The sequence below is a fragment of the Otolemur garnettii genome, unplaced genomic scaffold, assembly GCF_000181295.1.
Source record: "Otolemur garnettii isolate 467f Iridium unplaced genomic scaffold, OtoGar3 scaffold00217, whole genome shotgun sequence".
NCBI lineage: Eukaryota > Metazoa > Chordata > Mammalia > Primates > Galagidae > Otolemur > Otolemur garnettii.
Window position 1 is genome coordinate 972,981 of NW_003852612.1, and position 13,337 is coordinate 986,317.

The 13,337-nt window shown below is 50.2% G+C and overlaps 1 protein-coding gene across 2 annotated transcripts in view; it reads right to left on the reverse strand.

The window, feature by feature from the left end:
• Window positions 1-13,337, reverse strand: part of ARHGAP22 (Rho GTPase activating protein 22) — a 191,505-nt gene that overhangs the window by 89,513 nt on the left and 88,655 nt on the right. For both annotated transcript variants that reach the window (XM_003801648.3, XM_003801649.3), the window contains exon 3: window positions 11,021-11,108. In XM_003801648.3, coding sequence (XP_003801696.1) covers window positions 11,021-11,108 — 88 coding nt within the window. The remainder of the gene's footprint in view (window positions 1-11,020; window positions 11,109-13,337) is intronic.

Genomic DNA, 13,337 nt, shown 5'->3' on the forward strand with positions numbered 1-13,337 from the left:
TTTTTTTTTTTTTGAGACAGGAGCCTCAAGCTGTGCCCCTGGGTAGAGTGCCGTGGCATCTCAGCTCACAGCAACCTCCAACTCCTGGGCTCAAGCGAGTCTTCTGCCTCCGCCTCCCAAGTAGCTGGAACCACAGGTGCCCACAACGCCCAGCTATTTTTTGGTTGCAGCCGTCATTGTTGTTTGGCAGACCCGGGCTGGATTTGAACCTGCCACCTTAGGTGTACGTGGCTGGCACCTTAGCCACTTGAGCCACAGGCGCCGAGCCGAGGAGCCTGAATTTTTAAGGGGTTATAAGACATCCCAGACATGGTGAGAGGCAGAGCTAGGATTAAAACTCAGACAGTGTGACTAAGCAGCAGTGTGATGCCACATGACAAATAATTGAAGGTGTCAAATAATTCAACCAATACACAATCACCGTCATTTTCTAGCCATCTTTGCTTTTGAGTATATTATGATCAACCTTAGGCTACACAGACTCACTCCCTACAGGGATTGGGCAGGAGGTAGAAGGAGCTGGGTTCTAGGGAGTGGTCAGGGGTCTGCCCATCTGGAGAGCTCTCACGCTCTGTCTAAAGGTGACCCCTGTTACTTAGCTTCTGCCATTTATATGGAGAAAGCAGGCCCATATTTGCCCTACAGAAATCCATATTTTTTAATGGGTAAAATATTTTAAAATTATTTCACCAGCCAAACAAAATAATGTCCATGGGCCAGAATCAGGCCCTGGATGGTCAGCCATGGTCTGAAGCTCAGTTTCCAATCTGAGAACCAGACGCAATTCTCATTATTGCTTTCCCCTCTCTCCCATCACTTTCGGCATTCTTTCTGCTTTTGAATTACTGCTTCTTCATTGGTTTAATTTATCAAGCACCTTCTAAGGGCCAAGCACCAGGCTCTGAGCTCACCCAAGGATTCCCTCCTTCAGGAGCTCATAGTCTGGGCTTGGGTAACCCAGCTCATGGTGTGCTCCCGAGGGCTGCTTTTCAGATTGTAATATGCATGCAAATCACCCAGGGCACATTGCTGTAACCCAATTCTGTTCCAGTAGTTCTGGGTGGAGCCCTAGAGTCTGTATTCCCCACAAGCTCACAGGCGGTGCTGATGCAACTGACTCTTGTGACACTGAGTAGGAAGGCCTTGTGTCTATGAGAGCTCCTGGGCTGACATCTCCTGGTTAGAGAAGCCTCTATACTTGGGCTTGGTTTCCCAGAGGTGACCTGGGTCATTCAGCCCCCACCTACTAATCCCCTGCCACATTCCTCCCTACATCCTAATTTATCTAGGGATTTAGTCTAGCTGAGATCACTCGTAAAGAATTTTATCTACATCTTTGTTCTGCACTGGCACCAAACACACCTTCTCCTGCACATCACCCCTTCCTGTCCAGCCAGCCAACTGTCACCAGCTGAGTGATTTCTGCCGCACCCTGTTTCAGAGCCATGGTGCAGCACAAGCCTGATCTTCTGCTGGCCGCCTGCTAAGAGTGAGACCCTCCTAAGAGTGAGCCTGGAATCTGGATCTGTGCACCCACCCTACTGCAGGGCAGAGTATGTCCTGGAGTCCCCGAAGGCCTTGGAAGTGTCCCCTGTGCAGGACAGGCTATGTAGAGTGAGGGATGCAGGCCGGGGATCACACCACAGAGGGCAGAAAGGCCAGTACACTGGAGAGAGGGCCATATTATATACTCAAGAAGCCAGGCTGGCCCAGGCCAGCGACCCTTTTTGTGAAACACTAAAGGCACTTTCTGATTGGCCTTATTTCAGAGAAGTGGCTGCATTTTAATCACCTGTGGGGAACACAGCCTCAATCTCCAAGGATGAAGGTGCAGGCCATTTCCAAGGGTCACATTCCTCATTACTTTCCATGGGAATATTCAGTTGAAGCCTCCTTTTCTGTCCATCTGGATTGGGGGGAGCCCTCTGAGCAGCATGTGCTAGACTGTTTCCATTGGCAGGACAGAAGTGGGAAGGCTGCAGGGCAGGGCCAGGGTGCTGGAGGGGAGAGCGCTTGCTGGGAGTGTGTGGGGGCCATGCATGCCCTGCGCTCTGAGAAACCACTTCCCTTTGCTGGCATGAGGACCCCGATCATTTAGGGAAATGCATTGGCCAGAATGTTAGAGGCTGCATCCATGGGTTGGAGCCCAGCAGAGGACAGGGAGCCACGTCCTGCATTAAATCCAGAAGCCCACAGTCAGAGATGTTCATGACTTTCAACCAGGACAGGTACACAATGCCACTCTGTCCTTCAAAGGGCCCTGCCCTTGGAATTTAATGCTCTGTGGTTTCTATCTTGAAATTCTTAATGATTTTTATCTTTAAATTTGTGTTTTGTAAGTGAAGACCAATGGGCCCATGGAGCAGGTGCTGAGGGCTTCCCTCGAATGGTTTCCTCTGCCACCTCCCGCCTCCTGGTTCCAGGCTGCTGCCCCCATCTCTGCCCAGTGATGATTGCCACCTTTTCCCCATGCCTGGTGGAAGTCTGGGCACAGAAATGAGGAGGGCTGGAGTTGCCTGCAGGTGCCCATCTTGGGGGTGGAGTGTGGTGTCTCTGCTCCAGGTGGGCAGTCCCCGTGCAGCACACAGCGTGGATGCCTTGGTGAGGATGGGTTCTGTCACTCACCTCCCCCACCCAATTCCAGGTGCCTAGTGCATTGCAGAGTGGAGGTTGATAACCTTGGGGATTGTCTGTCCATTGCAGGTGGGGGCAGCAGGCTGTGGGAAGTGGAGATGCCTGGCTGGACTTCATTACCCAGGATGGGCATGGCATCTCTGTCTGGTGGATGGCAGGTGGGGACCTGGCAGCTGGTAGGAGTATATGCAGCAACTCCAGGGCCCCTGAGTGCCTATAAAGACCTGCTTTCACCTAGGGGTGCTCAAGGGAATGTGCTAGTTAATGATCCACTAAAAAACACATGGCAGAGTCTGCCTCCAGGCCCCCATGCAATGTATGGCCACACCTGCTCTGACCACAACCCCTCACGTCCCTGTGCATGGGAAGTGCACATCCCACTGCACTTCTTCCTCTGTAGTGGGGCAGCTGAGAACTGCAGGTCAGTGTGGTGGCCTCCAGATTCCTCCCGACCTTGAGGACAGCCCCTTGAGCAAAGTGCCCAGAATCCATCACTACCCAGATTGTCACCTTCTGCATTCCACATCAGGCACCCTGAACACAGCCATGGGCTCCTGCTGCTGCTTTTGCTAACCCTCCCCCTTCCCGTGCTCAGGACCAGCCACACAGTCTCCAAAAGCAGGAAAATAGTGCCATTAAATGTATTAATTACAAAGATTTTTCCTTTCTTCTGCCGTCTCTCCACTGTCAGAGAGTGGGTCTGGACGAGCAGCATCAGCATTGCCCTGGAGCATGTGAGAAAAATCAGACGCCCAGACCCCAGCCCACACCTCTGGAATCGGGGTGACCAGCTGTCCCTCCAGTATTCTGCTGAGCCAGTGGACTTAAGAACTACTTCTGTAGAGAGTTATGAGGCCTTTTTTTTTTTTTTTGTTAGGAAACTGAACTAAAATAATGTGACATCTCATTTGAAGCTTATTTCTATATGGTAGATAAAAGAACTGAAAGAAAAAGAAAGAACTGGGTAGGGAAGGGGGTGAGGAAGGAAAGGGATGGGGGGTGGGGAGAAACTGTCCTGTCCTCTGTCCTACATGTCATACTTCCCGTGACAGTCACAGCTGTCTTGTCAAGTAGGTAGATGCTTTTCTAGTATCAGATGATGAAAATGAGACAAAGAAAATTGAAATGATTGGTCCAAGTACTCTTAATCAGTGAGTGGCAGAGCTCAATGAGAATCTGGGTCTGTCTGACTCCAGATGCAGCCCCTGCCCGTGTTCTTTCTGTCTGGTTCCTTCTTCCTCCCCATCCTTTGATTTCAGGTTACTATTCCATTCCCTGCCTGACCTGGTGCCACCTGATGCATGCAGCTGCTGTGGTGTGACAGGTGTGACTGAGCAACTGAACTGTTAACTTAATTTTAATTAATTTACATTTTAACATGGATATTTAATTCCATTATTGAAAAGCCTTTAAATATGTCTGGAATAACTTTGGCATATGGATCTACTTTTTCTACTTTTTCATAAATTTTATAAATACAGATCAAGGATTACTATAGTTAGCAATGATGTATAGTTTCAAATAGCGAGAGAGGGAGGGTATAGAATATTCCAAAGAAATGATCAATGTGATCAATGTTTGAGATTCCAGATCTGCTAATTACCCTGATTTGATTAGTGTTTATTATATGCCTCGAAATATCACTATGTTGTACACCATGTGCAACTGTATGTCAATTAAAACATTGAAACATTTAAAACAACTTAAAAATGGATACACATCAAGCACTTCCAATGGAAATTTAGTATCCACATGGAGATGTACTCTGAGTGTAATATACTCAGACGGATTTGGAAGGAAATAAAGAATGTAAAATAGTTCATTGATGTTTATTTTGATTACGTATTTAAATGATAATATTTTGGATCTATAAGGTTAAATACATTATTAAAATTAATGTCAATTAGTTTAATTTTTAAAAATACTTATTAGAAAATCTAAAATTACAAACAGGCCTGCTTTATGCAGGTATTTCTGTTAAAGAGAGTCATGTAAGGAAGGTGCACAGGCCACAGGTCTCTTTCCAGAGACCCCAGTGGGAGTTGCCACACCCATCCCTATGTTTAGTTGAGAGAAATGAAGACAGGAGGGCCAGACACAGGCCAGGCGAGGGAGGTGTAAACGTCACTCTATCGAATTTGTTGACCCTCCCAGATCAGGGGCGGGGATGGCTTGTGAACTCCTCATGTAATTTCACCTCTCTCATTACCCATTTTCTGGGGCTGTGCTCCACAGGCAAACTCAGCAGGGGCCCCACGAGGTCAGGCTGAGAGGCAGGCTGCCTGGTACCAGAGCTGAGATAGGCGGCTATCAGCATCCCTCCCACTCAGGCTGCGCTAATGCGATCAGGGATGCTCCAGGCGAGTCAGGCACCGGGTATCATTCTCCTTCTGTGGAGTGATCTGTGTGTGCTGGCTCCCTTTCACGGTCAGGCCTCCACCGTAGCAGGCAGCAATCATCTTATCTGCTCCAGGGTAGGCTGGATGAGGACAGGCAGCTGAAAGCTCAGTGCCCGAGGGTGGCTCCAGTGACCCAGTGCAGCCATAAGACGCAGCTGGAACTGGCTCCATGTGGGTGAGCTTGGTGACAGCTGCCTACTGGTGCCATTCTACCAAGGCAGGCAGACACCTCGGAGGTCGCCAGGCCAGACCTCTTATTGGACACATGGGGAAACTGAGACCCAGAGAAGGGAAGAAACCTGATCTGGTTGCCCCAGAGAGCTGGGGTCTGACCTGGAACCCAGTTAAACAGTCCCCAGGACAGAGAAGTTGTGAGTTCTCTTTCAGACCAGGGCTGTCTGACTTGAGCTGGGGAACTTGCCCAGAGCTTGGAAATGTACAACAAGAATCAGGGCTCAGCTTCACATGACTTGCCTCCCCCTGCCTCCCACAGGGGCCCTGCTCCTCCTGTGGCAGAGTGGTCTTCTCTGTCTACACTGGCTTGGGTGAGGATTGAGAGCACAGCACAGATGGTAGTGGAGAAGAGTGTCAGACTACCCTCCTCACATGTCTTCCTCATCCCCTTTGCCACCCTACCCCAAGTGATCTTTGTGATATACAGTTTGATTTTAACCATCCTTCTCGCCAGCTGAAGATTTTCAGGGATTTAAGTCCAAACTTCTCTGCTGAGCACCCAAGTCCTTTCATGAGTCGGGTCCTAAGCCCCTTTCCATCTCATTGTCTACTCCTGGGACTCCCATGACCCAGACCTCTGCTGGCCCCTGGGCCTTGGATACTCCAGCCTTTTTCTGGGAGGGTCCCCTCCTCTTGGCCCATCTAGGTAATATTTGCTTCTCTGTCAAGGCTCAGCTCCAGTGGAAACTTCCCTAACCACTCAGGCTAGCCATGCCCAATACCTGCCCTGGGCTCTCAATCAGGGCAGTCTGCACAGTAATAGGGATTGTTAACGTGCAGGTAATTGATAAGCATTAGCTGAATTATAGTCATAAGGATCAGCAGTTAGAGAGTGCAGAGGGGAGGGAACATATAAATAGCAGGAACCTACCATGAGCCTGACAGTGGGCTCTCACCAAATCCTCACCACAGCCTACCCCAGGTGACAAATGACAGCACAGCAGCACAGGGGCCTTCTGGGACTTGTCCTAAACCATGCAGGTCATGGATGGCAAGGCTTCCACCTAACTCTTCCTGACTCTGGCTCTGAGAGACCAGTGGTCGGGAAGATCATGATAGGTCTAGACACGGTAGGGATATCCATGCCCTGCTGAGTGTGTACAGAGAATGGGCAGAGACAGGGAGATGACTCCCTGGCTCAGCCTCCCTATCTGTGGAATCTCTCCCCCTGGCAGCTTCCTTTCCACATGCAGATATCAGCCTTCCTGGACACCATTGACCGCAGGGCCCTGATTTCTACGTGGCACAGTGCTCCCTTTGCTAGCACCTTGGCTCCTGACACCAGATTGGAACTAAGAACCCAAGACCTCAATACCATCCCCATCTGGCCTTACTGCCTGCAGCATGCATGTATTTAACAGGGAGTGGGTGGGAGGCCCCAAGAAGTCTGGTGGGAGGGAGGGAGCAGGCAGTCTGCCAGGCCTCAGAATGGGGCAGTTTCCACTGGAGCCTCCAATACCTAAGCTTCAGAAATATGAGCCACCCAGCCGAAAGCAGGAGCCCCACTATGGAAACCAGACTCAGACTTCAGAGCAGCCGTTACACTTCTGTTTTGACTTGATATGAAAGACAAGATCCTGGGGTGGTACCTGTGGCTCAAAGGAGTAGAGCGCCAGCCCCATATGCTGGAGGTGGCAGGTTCAAACCCAGCCCCGGCCAAAAAAAAAAAAAAAGTCAAGATCCTGAGATTTGCTCGTTGTTATTGCAGTTTACCTACCCTCATACAAATTCTCATTGGAGAATAAACATGAAATGGTTTTATCCTCTCAATAACTATGCCTATCACTCTCTACCTTCTCTTTGAGTTGCAGCTTTCTTGATTTTACCCAAAGTCCACTCTTAGTCATTCAAACAGTCTCATTTAGGTTTCCAGCCCTTAATGCTGCTGTTCCTTCATATCTGGTTCTAAGCTTTTTCGGTGGTACTTTCAGCTCACTTGCCAGGGCCAGCCTGCAGTGCCCCTGCTGGGTGATGGTATGAATGGAGGTCATAGCTTCCTCCCAATCAGCTCTTTCTGGGTACTGGAGCATAACTGGGCACTTCTCATAACTCACTGTTGAGTTCTGGCCACAAATCTCAGCTGACTACCTACAGGTAGCAGCTTGCCTCTCTGTCCCACTCTGTGAGAATCCTGGCAGGTTTGCAGCCCCATTACACCCTCTGTTCTCCATCAGCACCCAGGCCTGTGGTCTCATGGGTGCTTCATATCCTGGTCCTCTAGGGAACTGATGCTTGGTGCAAGGTGTGTGCCTGGTCCCCCCTCTCTGCCTGGCAAAACCTCATTTGCCATCACCTCAATTTGATTTTCCCTGCCTGGTAACCATGAAAAGCAAATCCTGTCTTTGAGCAATTTTCCAAGTAATCACCCCTCCTTTCCGACTCCCTCAACCTTATCTGTGGTGCTCCTATGTGCTTCTCTCACCTCTGCCCAGTCGCTCCCACTTCTCAGTTCTGCGTGTTGACTGTGTGGGGTGGGGTGGCGAGTCACAGCCACAGGACAGCAGGAGCAGTCCCGCAGGCACTAAAGTCCCCTTTTAACACTGCTTTCCCTGTGTCTTGCTCAGTGGCTGGACACTTTGTTTCTGGTTGCTTTGGGAATCAGAGTGCCACCTGGCTGAACCAGCGGAGGTGGGCAGCAGAACCTGCACCGTCTGTCCTGGAAGGGGCAGGTCTCTCCACTAGATGGCACTCGCAGCGTAATTTTCACCATTTTTAATTCTTGAAAAAGTGTCGCTGGAGTATAGTTGAAGAGTGCACATGCGACCATGACTTGAAATGTATGCAGTTGATTTTATGCACGACTGTCCTTGGTGTTCTATCATATTTCCAAGAGTTGTCAAGTATTCCCTCCTCTCAGGGGTGCTGGTGGGGAGTGAGGGCCTACCGTGGTGGCTGGCTGCTCACCACTTCCTCCTCCCATCTTGCCCTGAATTCCCAGCCTGAGGCCTGGACTCCAGCTCTGGCTATTAGGGTTCTGCCTGCTCTCTTCAGCTCCCTGCTCTCTGTGCTCCCTTACCAAGTCCCTGTGGGACTGTGGGAGCCCTGTGGGTCCCCCTGGCTGCATTGACCACCCCACCCACACCACCTGTGTTTCACCTCTGCAGATTCACCCCATCAGGAGCTGCATCACAGCATGGCCCTCCTTGGTGACACTTCCTGCTCCTGTCGCCAGGTAATCATCCTCAGCCTAGTGACAAAGCCTTTCAACTTGTCTTGAAGAAAATGTTTGTTCAGGGAAGGAAATGACCCCAGACTCTTTAAGGATGAGACTGTGCCCTACTCATCTCACGGATCTCATGGGCCCTTAAGGTCAGCTCAAGGCTAGAGACACAGAAGAGGTTTGCTGAGCTAGAAGTGAGTAGTTTCCTTGGCCTTCCTGCCATTGTTTGTGGTTGTGGTTTAAGGTGGTGTTAGTCCAATATTATTGTTAGTATTCAATGTTAGCCACAACAAGGCCCATAGCTGGAGCTTTGGTCAGAAACTGCCAGAAAAACCACTGTCTTAGGACCAGGCTAACATTGGAAGGCCCAGAGTCCCCTACCTGCCAACTCCCCAACCCTGATCACTCCTATCCTTCCTGGGCCTTTCATGCCTTCATAGGCTGTAAAGTGTCGGGGCTCTACCAGGTGATACCAGCACCAGGCACTGGCCTTGGGTACAGTGGCCTAGGTTCTGTCTGTCCAGGCTGATAGGAAACACTGAAAGTCCGGAGTCCCTGGAGGGAGGGGAGAGGAGGGAGATACTCCAGGGCCCTGGGCAGCACTGACGCTGTGCTCTGCCTATAGAGGGCTGCGAGCACTCCCTAAAGGAAGATAGGACCCCTCACTGCCCCCTACCAGTCCCACTTTCCCTGAGCGGCCTCAGCAGCTGCCAGACTCTGCCCCAAGACCCTGAGGTAGCCATGTGTACAGAGGCAGGAGAGCAGTGATGGGCAGTTCTGGGGACTTGTATGAAACTGGCGCTTGGCCAGGCCACTGCTCCTGAGGTTGGGAAAGGGGTTCAGGAGCCTGCCTTCCTATAACCAAGTCCCTAGACCTTCCCAGGCTAGGTGGGAAGAAGTGCTGGCACCTGTAGCAGGCCCCAGGTGGCAGGGTCTATGTGGGAGGACAGCCCCAATTCCACTACTGCCCAGTGTGTGTCATCGGGGAACCTGCTCATTCCTTCTAATCTCTAGTGTCTGTTTTGCAAAATAGGTATAAAATTACCCCCTTCTCAGACGGATGTTTTGAGTATTATGGGATGCAGAATAATGGTCCACAAAGAAGTCCATGTTCTATTTCCCAGAAATTCTGAATACGTCAGCTTATGTGGCAAAGGGCCTTCTTTTCTTCTTCCCCTACCCCCAAGAGTCAAAGAAATCCTTGCAAATAGCTCTGACCCAGAGATTCACATGCACACAACTGATGTCCCCCTCCGGTTCTTGCAGCACATGCTCAGTGCCTTTCTCAACGGATGGCTGGCCTATGTTGACCTCCATCTCTGACTTTGACCTTGCCTTCCCCCTACCCAGGCCCCACTGCCTCACCCCAGATGGAAGGAGACATACCCCGTTCCAGGCTTAAGTCTGCTCACTCCTGCTCCCACTGGCTGTTTCCTGTAGGCTGAGCCTGGGCTGACCATCCCTCAATGTACAGCCAATGGACAGACAATTTCTCACAGTGGTTGGGGTGGCCAGAAACGTCCTGGCTCACAGATCCCCAGTGAGGCCTAGCACACTCGATTCACAGCCACAGCTTCCCAGAAAGATGTCTAAACCTAGCTGATGCCCTTGGTGCCCTGCTCAGACTCCCCTCAGCCCTTCCTGTTCCTATCTCACTGGTGGCCTCCTTCCCCAAATATCTGTGGCTGACTGAAGGCCTTCTTTGTCAGTAGGGAGTGTGGCCCATCTGCAGGGCAGGACAGAAATGCCACCAAGGAGCAGCTCTCAAAGACTGATGGGTGGGTGTTGGTGGGTCACCCTCTCACTCCTTGGGTGAGACGCCTCTGAGGCCTATCCTGCATGGTCTCAGGAAGCCCAGATGGGAACGGACTGTGGGTGCCCAGCAGCAATCCGCTCACTGGCTCACCCTGGCTGGCTTTCTTCCCTTCTCTAACTCCTTTTCCACTGCTTTTTGGGATCAACTGGAAAAAAATGTGCTCAAATCCTTGTCTCAGGCTCTGCTTCTGGGGGATGCCAACCTACAGAAGACACCACCTGACTGCAGCACCAGGCCCTGCTGTGCCCACACGGGCACATCTGCGAGGCACTTTCACTCACACTATGATCTGTTATCCACCACACTGTAAAGCCTGGAACTTCAAAAATTGTTTAGTAACTGCTAATATGATAGCAGTTCTCTAGGCAAAATTATTTATCTTCCTCCCACCACATTCCAGTTCTCTGGGGATTCATGATAGCCTTATTTAAACATTCTGAATCTGTGCTAGCATTTTCTCCAGCCTTATTTCTGGGTGTTGCATTCGGACTGTCACCCTAACATGTCCCTCTTAGCTGGTTGCTTCCTTTGCGTTTATCGTGAATTTTACACTCTTCATTTTCTTCTCACCCAAAAGCTAACGGTCCAGATAATGGATTGGATTTTTCTAATTTCTTCCCTGATGTGCAGTGTCCTGTAGATTTGGCCCCCATTTCTAAGTTGTGCTTGGAGATAGGAGCATCATGAAGATCCGCCCTTCCCAGGCCAGGGCTGTGGACACCCCAGCAGGGTCTGCAGGGCCACCCCAGCACAGAGCTGGAAGGTGCTCAGGCCTACCTGGGCTGATCTCAAAGAGGTGCTTCCCTGGGTCCTCAGGGCCAGGAAGAAGTTCAGTCACTTGGGTCCCTTGTAGAGAAATAAATCCCTAAAGTGGAGACAAACATAAACACAGCGAGTGTGAGATGTCTGGGAGAGGGCTGCTGTCTCAGAGCAAAGGGTAGGGGCCTCAGGGTAGGGAGCTAAGCCTCCAGGCCAAGGCTGGGCAGCCTGGGCCCCAGGAAGGAGTCCTTGCCTCCTCTCCAAGTCGGGGTAGTGGGTTAGATGGGGTTCAGGGTTCCTAGGCAGAGTGGGGTGGGCACTACTGACGGCATACATGGCAGGAGGACCTCTGCCCACAGACAGGGACAATCCTGGAGCAGGCAGGAAGGCTCCCATCACTGGGGACAGGGGCCAGTGTGCCCATCTGCAGCCTTTCTGGCCAGCAGGGGTTTCAGCGGCAGAGGGTCAGGGAGAGGAAGACTGGCACACTGGGAGTGGGCGCCTGAGGTGATGTGGGGAAAGGACCACCAGGCATATTTGAGTATAGTTCTGCCACCTCCTGTGGGGTGCGATTTCTTTTGTTTACCTGCAAATGGCAGTCAGCTGTCGGGCACGAGGTGCCTGGTGTTCGTGTATATGTGTTACAGAGGGCACCTCCTGCTCAGTCTCTGACAATGAGATCTGGTAGCCAGCCTGAAAGATGCAGGGGAGGGAGCACAGGGTGCGGGATGCGTAGCCTGGCTTTGAGTCCCCGCTTTGCACTTCCAGGCTGGGTGACCTTGAGTAAACCACATAATTCCTCTGAACCTTGAATTCCTTGTCTGTACAATGGGGCAATAGCTCTCACTTCTCAGGAGTGTTGAGATGGCAGATTCCTATTTGGTAAGTTTTACTCAATGTGTGAGGTGATGCCGTATCCACCTGGATTCACCCTTCCCCAGCCTCTGCGTGTTAGTGACTTTGATCTCTTAAAGCCTTTTACATTTTGTTCATGCTCAGTTTTGCTCAGCTTAGATTGCATATGGCTTGACTACACAGATTTGGTTCCTCCATGAGAAACACATTACCCTATAGCCAGCTTGTTGGGTTCAAATCCTGGCTCAGCTACTGTAGCAGCCCATATAGCCTATAGCTAGAAGGAGTGAGAATCATAGGAAATACCTGTAATGGAACACCTTGGTGAAAAGGGCATGGAGAGAGATTTAGTTCTAACAAGCATGAGCGAGCTCGCGAGATGAGAGCAGTGGTGAATTGGCAGTCTCTATCCCTGTGTTGAGGGTTGAGAAGCACGAGATCAGCCTTCTATTAGGCTGGAGAAGAAGGCAGGGGGAGCATGCGCATTCTGTCTCCTCTCCTGCTACCTGCAGAATGCCAGCACGGTGTCTCTCTGCCAAAGATTACCAAACGCTGCTAAAGACTAAGATCTATCTGTTCTAAGAAGACTGCTTTACTCTCTCTAAGATACTGTCTCTCTCTCTAGCTAAAGTAGATAGCCCTCAAGCACCTAAGAGAAACTGTTCCTGAGCAAGGTAGCTTAGCGGTCTGCGTCTGGAACCTACCTAAGCCGGGCCTGAGACCTGGCCAGTCCCGGGCCCTGACAAGTGGTGTCCGAAGCAGGATAGTGAACGCCACTGACAAATGGTGCTGTGAGCAGGATTCAGTGAATGCGGACGGAGAGGGAAATAAACTTTAGCAAACAAGAAAAAAAGAGAAATAGAAATACTTAGAGGGAAAAGAAACATCTAAGAAAGAGCCAACAGCAGGCCTTTTTCATTCAGTTTTTCCTCTTTCCTACATTTTCTCTTTCTAAATTCTAACTCCTACCTCTGTGGGGAAAAAAGCCGGTAAAAGCCTTTAACCTCTTCTGTGAAGTGGCTGGAGGAAAAAAAAAAGCAGAAAAAGGCCTTTAGACTGGAGGGAAAGAGAAAAGATCGAACTAGGAGATAAGAACCTTCAGCAAACAAGCCTTTAGCCTCAGGGGTGAGAAAAGCCTTCGGTAAAACAGCAAAGAGAAAAGTTTGGGAATAGATTGCAAGAGTTTATTAAGTCAGGGAAGTGAACTTCTAACTGTCTTCCCCTAATATCTTCGCCCAATGCCAGCAGGAAGTAGCTTTTGAGAGACTGACGCCTGATTCCCTTTTTGGAAGTTAAGAGTTCTTTTTAAAAAGAAAATTGAGGTAGATTGAAGCTGGTAAAGAAATAGAGGAAGTAAAGTTTGTAAAACAACTAAGACTCCAGAGTAAAAAGAACAGCTAAAGAGCGCCTGTCTCTTTAAGGCAGCCAAAGGTTCTAAGAATTGAAAAGGAAAGAAAGTAGAAGGCCTAAAGAAAGTCAG